General features: G+C 36.8%; 1 protein-coding gene across 1 annotated transcript in view; it reads left to right on the forward strand.

The window, feature by feature from the left end:
* The first annotated feature begins 4,742 nt into the window (after positions 1–4,742).
* LOC137718198 (putative sucrose-phosphate synthase 1) overlaps positions 4,743–10,079 on the forward strand; it is a 6,314-nt gene continuing 977 nt past the window's right edge. Inside the window, exons 1-11 of the mRNA XM_068457701.2 lie at positions 4,743–5,136; positions 5,244–5,336; positions 6,016–6,260; positions 6,332–6,395; positions 6,545–7,243; positions 7,361–7,477; positions 7,645–7,776; positions 7,933–8,109; positions 8,732–8,785; positions 8,865–8,927; positions 9,054–9,995. Coding sequence (XP_068313802.2) covers positions 4,954–5,136; positions 5,244–5,336; positions 6,016–6,260; positions 6,332–6,395; positions 6,545–7,243; positions 7,361–7,477; positions 7,645–7,776; positions 7,933–8,109; positions 8,732–8,785; positions 8,865–8,927; positions 9,054–9,995 — 2,769 coding nt within the window. The 5' untranslated portion in view covers positions 4,743–4,953. The remainder of the gene's footprint in view (positions 5,137–5,243; positions 5,337–6,015; positions 6,261–6,331; positions 6,396–6,544; positions 7,244–7,360; positions 7,478–7,644; positions 7,777–7,932; positions 8,110–8,731; positions 8,786–8,864; positions 8,928–9,053; positions 9,996–10,079) is intronic.

Consider the following 10,079-nt stretch of genomic DNA (forward strand, 5'->3'; position numbering starts at 1 on the left):
CTTCAACTGGCTTTGATTTCAGGGTAACGTATGGTTTTCATTCCTATTGCATTGCGCAAGGCATTTCTTGCTAGTTTTCTTTCTAAACATCTTGAGGGATCTTAATTTATTCACTATATTTGTAAGGATGAAATGCCGACTTAGGCCTTAAACTATTAATTCAGTAAAAATTAGGTTTTTGAATAAAATAAATCTCTAAATTCATTAAAAATTGCTAATTTCATCCAAACTATTATATTTAAAGCTATTTTATCCAATTTTTCATCAACTTAAGTCTATTAACACACTTTAGAGTGTAATACCGGCATTTTCTCGCCTATGAGCCCATAACATTTCATATAGATTGTGAATCTAACGTCTAATTTCCCCTGCAAAGTTAACTCCAAATGTTAATTCTTTACGTAAAATTACCAATCTATCCTCCAATGTGTATCACATGTAAATAACGTGACTTAAATTGACGTAGTAGCTTCAAATCTAATATAGGGATGCAATTGGCAGATTTTTATAATTCAAAAACTGATTTTTTTGGAAAAACAAATAGTTTAGTGACATAATTTTCAATCAAGTGATAATTCAGGGATTAAATTGGCAATTCACCCTATTTGTAGTAGAAAAAAAAAAAGAAAAAAAAAAGGAAATTAGTCATATAATTTATTCTTGTTTTTGGTTACATATTTTATATGCACCGTCCTGATGTTGAAGTGGGTTCCAAAATATATAAGACTTAGTATTATATATAAAGTGATATCTTTATTTATAATTGAGAGGTCATAATTTTAATTTTCGTCAAAAGGGAGCCCAAACCAAATTATATTGTTGTATTAAAAAATACACTTCCAGATAAGGTTGTCTCAATACAAAGCAATGTGAACTAATTGAAGGCACATGTAAAGGTGGATTCATATATGGACCCAGTTGGTCCCGTGATCACCCAGAAGTCTGAAAAAAGCGCCTGTGAGTAGTGGCAAAGCCAGGAATTAATATTAGGGGGGTCAGTAAGAATAGTGCGCCCAATGCGCAATTTTTTTTAACATAAATAGCATGCATATCGCCATTTCATCGAGTCTTGGTAGTCCTGAAGTCATTTGTAAAGGCATATTGCACACCTGTTAATGCTTCATTTGTGTGGGTAACTAACATGTTCCAAGATTGCTCCCATATGAATGCTTAAAAAAGAAACACACTAACCATGTTTGATATCATTGCATCTCATTAATATGTTTGTCCAAGAATGATGATGCTTTATTATTCTCTGAGATCACCATTTCATTTACTATGCATTTTTGGATAGTTTTTTACTTGGTTCTTATTTTTTCTTCCTACAATTGTAATCACAACCAACAAACAAGCTAGAGGAAACTAATATTAAGGCTAGACTGTAAAGGGACAACACCTCTCTAACGTATTTTATCAAGCAGTTGAAGGGCATATGAAGGGAAACTCCAACCTTCAAAGGGGCAACACTTAAGTCATCCATAGAGATTCACTGGAGTTTGGAGGGTCAGCTGACTCCCCTTGCCCCTAAGTCAGTCCGCCCCTGCCTGTGAGGACCTTTGAGTAACACCTAATGATCTGGGTAGGTGGTGGAAGAGAGAAGACCACCATGACTTTGCAAATATTGTACAATAGAAGTTTTGAACTTAGAAAAAAGATCTAATTTTAGACGAAGAGGAAATCACCATGGCTTTGCTCTTGGACCTTGGTTCCAATGAAGAAGAAAGACGTTCTTTATTCATTTCCCACGCGACCAGCTCCCCATTTTTCTTTTTCTTTTTTAATTATTGTCCAATCAAATTGTGCCCCCTAGCATTTTAATTAATAAAGGTATCTACTACTCAATCGGTACTTTTTTACACCACAAGTTTGACACCTTTAGTTCACTTAAAATTTACTATAAATTCATATGGCATGTGAAAAATATATCGTAAAATACTATGAACTCGTAATTACTTAAACTTTATTCTCATACCATCAAATTCACTAAAATACTAAACTCACCATCTTCCTCTTAGTGTAAATACTATGGTCTGTTAAAAAAAAAAAAAGACTCAAACATTAAATGAGAATATGCTGGTAAACCAAAATTTAAGCTTATCTAAAACTACATTAATAAAATCCTCTTTGTCAACCAAAAGAGGGTATAAAGATAATTTTGTCTTTTACCACAAAACAAATCATGGGCAATAAAGTAAATTCACACAAACTAAATTTTACAATTTTTTTTTTCAAAGCCTCGCCAAAGGTGAACCTAACATCCTTTAATTTTGAAAAATAAAATATATAAAAGAAAACCTTTCTCTCTCAAGCATCTCCTACACATCAGTTATAATAGTTAAAAAAGGACCACACTAATATTCTCCAACTGAAGTATCAAATCCTATGTGGCGATGACATGGATTGGCAGCAAAAGAGGTTGTTGTCAAATTTGACAGCAGCTTCAAATGTTTTTTTAATTAATTGTTAAATGTATTTTATTAATTTTTAATTAGTTTAATCATTTATTATAATTAATGTTGAGTTGATTGATACAATTATCCTTTTTTTTTCCTTCTTTTCAATCAAGGAAGGTAAACAGATTACTGATTAAACTTTAAATGTCCTTTATTAAATTTTAATTAGTTTAATAATTTATTTTATAAAATAATAAAATAATAATTTAATTTGACATATCGGTTGGAGAATAAAACTTTAAAAGATGTCAAAGTGCCACATAAGACCATCTTCAAAGGAGATGTCAAATTTTAAACATAAAATTTAAATTTGACAGCCAACGTGTCACTTTGACATCCTACGTGTCACTTTGATATCATTTAAAATTTTAATCTTCACCCAATATGCCAAATTAAATTATTATTTCATTAAATTATTTTCTTTTTATAATTTCTGTCTTATATTTTAAATTTTACATATATAAAAATGCATATGACTTACACAAGGTCGATTGTGGGTGCTACCCTGGAAATGGTGAAAATTAGGCTAAACCTGAGCTATCCTCTAGAACCAAGTTTGCCACTAACTTTGGTGGTTCCTCAAACCTAGACCCGTAAACGGATCGGGTTTATTGGATTTGGATCGGGTTTAATCCGACCTGTTAATTTAACGGATCACTCAAACCCAACCCGTTAAGCTAACGGATCATCAAAATCCAACCTGTTAAGTTAACGGATCACCTGTTTCACCCGTTAACAATTTTTTTTTCTTTTTATTTTTACCAGATTAACAAACAAACAAATAAAAAAAATGCAATTAAGCTCAAACAAAAACAAAAGTTCCATTCAGGAACAACTTACAACAATTAATAAGTACATCATGAATGCCATTTTTATTGCTCTTGTTGACCCTGAGAAAGAGATTCTTATTTTTGGGGGTTGAATTTTGCAGAGTCCGGATTCAGGTGAGAGAGAGAGAGAGAGAGAGAGAGAGAGAGAGAGAGAGAGAGAGAGTAGCAGAGAGGTTTTGATGGTGGATCGAAGACTGTAGGAAGTCCAGCTACGATTCACGGAGGGCAAAGTCGCGCACAGAAGAAAAAAAGGATAAAAAGCAGGAAGAAAAAGAGAGGAGGAGGAGCATTCGAGTCGAGTATTCCTTGAACTGAGGGTGGATTGTTATTCTTCTGCACCTGCGCATCTCACACATTCATCAATCACTGCAGTGGGATTTCGGCCGAGGGATTTTGAAATTACACAAAAGTCCTCAATAACGGATGGTTAACGGGTTTCACGGGTTCATCCAAAATGACTTATTATGTAACGGGTTGAACTGTTAACCATCTGACCCGTTTATCACTCATCCGAATACTAATTTTAACGGATCAGATCGGGTTGGATTGAAAATGCCAGGTCTACTCAAACCGCATCATTTCCTGCAGAACAACGAGACCTGCACTGCAAGTCTGCAACCCTGTGCGCTGCCTGGTTTGCTTCCCGCCGGTCATGGCAGAAATCATACTAAGGGAACTCTTGAACAAGAGCTCAAACATCATTAATGATTGGCCACAGCAAAGAGTAATCCTCGCCGTTTATTTCATTGCAGCAATGGTGGCAAGGGAGTCTCCATCGAAGATCACAACATTCTGTTTATCTCATTGCAGCGATGGTGTTTTTTAGTTTGAAGATTTGGACGGATTGGAAGGGTCGCACCAATCACTAATTAATTACAATAAATGTTTTAAAAAAATAGTTGCCATTCCATGTTATGCTACATAAGATTTGGCTTTTACGTTGGAAACCATTGTTGCTGGCTTTTATGACTGTTAATGCTGATTTGGATAATTTAACATCTTTTTTAGAAATGCTCTAAGCTGTCAAAATTTAAATTTTATGATCAAAATTTGACATCTTCTTTAGAGATAGTCTAATCCATATTCCTTTTTTTCTCCTTTTTATTTTAAAATTGAGGTGTGTTATCCACACACCCCATTTTACTTCTCACACACCCCTTTATAATTTATGTTCATTGATTTTCTTCTATTTATCCGATCCGACAATTAAAAATTGAAAAAATATGTGAGAAATAAAATGAAGTGTGAATATCACATCCCTTAAAATTTTGTACATACAACACAAGGAGAGTCCTAGAAACTTATGTAGTTGCGCCATGTGGATTGTTTACTTTGTAGCAGAAAGATGAGTGTACATCAAGCAAGCAACCCTTAATTTGAGACAAGGACATATGAGTAAATTCACTTACAGATTTTCAAAAAATTTATAAATAAAAACCTTTTCTCTTTCTGTCCAGAGAAATCGCAAACTCGCGGAAAAATTCTCCTCTCTCTCTCTCTCTCTCTCTCTCTCTACTCCGTCATTGTCAGCAAATCACCATAACCATCTCACTCTCTCCCTCTATAACTTTCTCCCTCTAAGATCTCCATATTTCTATATATATATATATATGTAGCTGGGAGCAGAGCACTCTGTTTCAGGCTCTGTGTAGCCGACCAAGACCGTTGCAATGGCGGGAAACGACTGGGTGAACAGTTACTTGGAGGCGATCCTCGACGTCGGTCCGGGCCTCGACGACGCCAAATCGTCGCTGCTCCTCCGCGAACGTGGCCGTTTCAGTCCGACTCGTTACTTCGTCGAAGAGGTCATCACTCGCTACGATGAGACCGATCTCCACCGCTCCTGGGTTCGGGTACGATCCTATTCACAACGCCATTTCCATTTTTGAATCGATTTGGATTTTCGACATATCGTAATTTTATTGATTTTTTTTTGCTAATTCGGTGACTTTGATTTCAGGCTGCGGCGACGGCGAGGAGTCCGGAGGAGAGAAACACCAGGTTGGAGAACATGTGCTGGCGAATTTGGAATTTGGCTCGCAAAAAGAAGCAGGTTCTTATATATATATATATATATATATATGTATGTATGTATGTATGTATGTATGTATGTATGTATTTAAAAAAAAAAAACAATTTGTCTTTTCTGTTGATGATTTCATTGTATTCAGCTGCTAAATACGTCAATTGAGGTGTGTTTTTTTATTTGTAGCAAAAATGAAACCTTAATAAAAAGTTAAAAAAAGTTAAAATAGAACGAAAATTGAATCATACAATGCCGGATTTTGCTGATTACATTGAATCAATGTTGTTCACAGTTAGGATTTTGCCTTATGGTACGAGAAGATTTAGACACTCATCCCTTTGTTTTTGTTTCTTAAGTTTCCTTTGATTCATTTATTTTTTTAATACAAGCGATATTACTTTTAGTTACACTTGGGGAGTGGGGAGGGTTTGGACCCAAGACACGCTAGGTTGAAGAGGATGGCCCTGACCGCAAGGGCAATCACCGGTTAGCCTCCTTTAATTCATGTTAGAAAAGAAAAAAGGAGTGGAAATCATTTCACGCTGCTAATTATTGTTCAATTTATCAAAGGGAAGACTTGTGCTTGTGAAAAAGCACAAGTGATTACTGACAGGAAGTGAATTTATTTTATTATTTACTTTAAGGAGGGGGCTGGTTTTAAGTTTTTGGCTTTAAATTGTTGGTGTTTGCTTTGCTAATTGATCAGATTGAGGGAGAAGAAGCTCAGCGTGTGGCTAGACGTCGTCTTGAAAGGGAACGAGGCAGGAGAGAGGCGACTGAGGATATGTCAGAAGACTTGTCTGAGGGAGAGAAAGGAGACACGGTGGGTGACATTTCAGCTCATGGTGGTGATAGCACTAGAGGAAGAATGAAAAGAATCAATTCTACTGATGCGATGGAGAACTGGGCTAGTCAACAAAAAGAAAAGAAATTCTACATGGTGTTAATAAGGCATGAGCCGAACTTTTTTATGCATTTAAACTTTTGGACTTTGATTTCATTATCTATAATTCTTCATGCAGCCTTCATGGCCTGATCCGTGGAGAGAATATGGAGCTTGGTCGTGATTCTGATACTGGTGGCCAGGTAACTTTTGGGAATAGAAATTGTTAATTACAATATTTATCTTGACATGGTTGTGCACTCAGTTGATGATTATTGAAAACATTTATAAACTGGAATTAAAAGCTTCCATATTACTTGCTTTGGAGTATAAATGATTTCATCATTATCAGGTCAAGTATGTAGTAGAACTTGCCAGGGCCTTAGGTTCAATGCCTGGAGTTTATCGGGTTGATTTGCTTACAAGACAAGTGGCAGCTCCAGATGTGGATTGGAGTTATGGGGAACCAACTGAAATGCTGAATCCATTAAACACTGCGAATTCGAAGGAGGAGCTTGGGGAGAGTAGTGGAGCTTATATAGTCCGTATACCATTTGGCCCAAGAGATAATTATGCCCCAAAAGAACTTCTTTGGCCTCATATACCTGAGTTTGTTGACGGTGCACTTACCCACATTATACAGATGTCCAAAGCTCTGGGAGAGCAAATTGGAGGTGGGCAACCAGTTTGGCCTGTTGCAATTCATGGACACTATGCAGATGCTGGTGATTCTGCTGCTCTTTTATCTGGTGCCTTGAATGTCCCAATGGTATTTACTGGTCACTCACTTGGACGAGATAAGCTTGAACAACTTTTAAAACAAGGACGTCAATCAAGGGAAGAAATAAATACAACGTACAAAATAATGAGACGGATAGAAGCAGAGGAGTTAACCCTAGATGCCTCTGAGATTGTTATCACAAGCACTAGACAGGAGATAGAATCACAATGGCGCTTGTATGATGGCTTTGATCCAATACTAGAACGCAAACTAAGAGCAAGAATCAAAAGGGGTGTAAGCTGTCACGGCAGGTTTATGCCTCGCATGGTTGTAAGTATCTAATATTTTTCTCTTCATATTATTTTTATCAAAATTTTGGCCTTCTTTCTCGAAAAGGATAAATATTAAGTGATAGAAATGTTATTCAGTTCCCCTTGTTTTGGTTAGGTAATACCTCCTGGAATGGAATTTCATCATATTATTCCACCGGATGGAGATGGGGATGGTGAAGGGGAGAGACATGATGATAGTTCTATTTCTCCCGACCCGCCAATTTGGTCGGAGGTTATAATTTTTCTTTCTTCTGATATCTCCTTACTTAGATTTTAAGCGTGATAGATTTATGTTGCTCCTTTTCTGTATGGTTCATAACAAATATTCGATTGTGATACATGTTTTTTGCTGTATATATTTTGGTTATAATGTTAATACTAATGATGTTGTATCGGCAGATCATGCGTTTTTTTACCAATCCACGGAAGCCTATGATACTTGCCCTTGCCAGGGCAGACCCTAAAAAGAATATTACGACCTTGGTCAAAGCATTTGGAGAGTGTCGCCCACTGAGGGAACTTGCTAACCTTGTATGTTCAAATTCCTTAACTGCACCTTCTTACCGTTTATTTCATATGTCTGCTGAGTGCTGACAGATAGATGAAGCTTCCTTTGTTCAGGTTTTGAATAAAAAACTGTGCTTTGTATATATATTATTCAGATGCTTTCTCATTCTGTCATTACAGACATTGATTATGGGAAACCGTGATGACATTGATGAAATGTCCAGCACAAATGCATCTGTGCTTCTTTCCATTCTTAAGCTGATTGACAGATATGATCTTTACGGTCATGTGGCATATCCGAAACATCACAAGCAGTCTGATGTTCCTGACATTTATCGTCTGGCGGCAAAGACAAAGGTACTTTTATCTTTTACAGCAGTGCAACTAGATTAACCACCTCAATTGTGCATGCAGTTTGCTTTTAGGTATATAATTTTTGCTCAGCTTCTGGATGTTTTATGCATAGTCAGGTTCAGAGTCATACTAAATTTGGCTAGGCATGCTTGTAGATATCACTTCTTTGAGTTAAAGCTAGACTTAACTCTCATGCTTAAGATATTTGAGGTTATTTTATGTCAAAGTAACAGGAAAAGTGGTGACCTTTGTTTTAGAATTGGGAGACTGGAGGTTTGTTATTTGTGCCTTCAGATTTATAATCTTTGTCTCTCTGAGGATATAAGTTTGACTTTATTTTATATATCGGCATGAACCCAAAATCAATGTTTATGAATAAAGAGTAAAGATGGTGAAAGAACTATAGGTCAAAGCTTCTGTTTAACTAGGCAGCTTTTAAGTGCATCATAGGGAGGTGAATGCATATTGAATATCTTGGTTATAAAGTTTAATGAGTTTTTGTTGTATGGCGTAAACGGTATGGGATAAGAACTTTCCAGTTTCAATAATTTACATGATATTCAGTTGTTATACCAAGAAAGTTATATGGCTCAAGTTAACAGTAATGTGGTTGATTTCTTGGCAGGGTGTTTTCATCAATCCAGCATTCATCGAGCCATTTGGTCTTACTTTAATTGAGGTACATGTCTCTACATTATCAAAGGAATACATTTCAGATTGTTTATATAAAATCCAACAGAAGATCCTTTGTTGAATAGGCAGCAGCTCATGGCTTACCTATCGTTGCCACACAAAATGGGGGTCCTGTTGATATTCATCGGGTATATCCATCCTGGAGAACATTCCTATTCCATTGAAAGATTTCTAATTTGCTTTTGGAGCGGTTTTGAGTTAAGTTATCGATACTATTATTAATACTAATTACCAAGGCAACTGAATTGTGACAGGTTCTTGACAATGGTCTACTAGTTGATCCCCATGATCAGCGGTCAATAGCGGATGCCCTTCTGAAGCTTGTTTCGGACAAGCAACTTTGGGCAAGATGCAGGCAGAATGGACTGAAAAACATTCACCTTTTCTCATGGCCAGAGCATTGTAAGACATACTTAACTCGCATAACCAGTTGCAAACCAAGGCAGCCACAATGGCAAAGAAATGATGCTGACTTTGACAATTCAGAACCCGATTCACCTAGTGATTCTCTGAGGGATATTCAAGATATATCTTTGAGCTTGAAACTCTCACTGGATGGCGACAAAACTGAAGGGAGTGCTGCTCTTGATAATGCTTTAGAGGCTGAAGACTGTGCTGCTGGAGGGAAGACTAAGGAGCAGAATGCGGTTTTGACATTGTCAAAAGGTGTTTGTCAAAAGGCTGGTGCCACAGAGAAAGCAGACAACAGTTCTGGGGCTGGTAAATTTCTGGCATTCAGGAAAAGGAAGTATGTTTGTGTAATTGCTGTGGATTGTGATACAACCTCAGAGTTCACTGAGATCATTGAGAAGGTTACTGAGGCAGCGGGGAAGGACAGAGATGCAGGACCTATCGGATTTATAATATCAACAGCGTTGGGCATATCTGAGATCCATTCTCTTTTGATTTCAGGAGGTTTGAGTCCTTCACAGTTTGATGCTTTTATCTGTAACAGTGGTGGTGAGCTCTACTATCCATCTTCAAGCTCTGAGGATAGTCCTTCTGGGCTTCCCTTTGTGGTGGACATAGATTACCGTTCACACATTGAATACCGCTGGGGAGCAGAAGGTTTGAGAAAGACATTGGTTCGTTGGGTCGCTAATTTCAACGAAAAGAAAGGAAGGGAAACTGTTACAGAAGATGTATCAGCATCAACTAACCATTGCTATGCGTATAAAGTGAAAGATCCAGAACTGGTAATATCTCTTGTCTATGTCTTGTGTTATGGATCCATTTGTACGCTTTTTTTTGTATGTGGTGTTACAAATTACAACCGACTA

The sequence above is a fragment of the Pyrus communis genome, chromosome 8 (assembly GCF_041283825.1).
Source record: "Pyrus communis isolate YQ-2024b chromosome 8, ASM4128382v1, whole genome shotgun sequence".
Lineage (NCBI taxonomy): Eukaryota > Viridiplantae > Streptophyta > Magnoliopsida > Rosales > Rosaceae > Pyrus > Pyrus communis.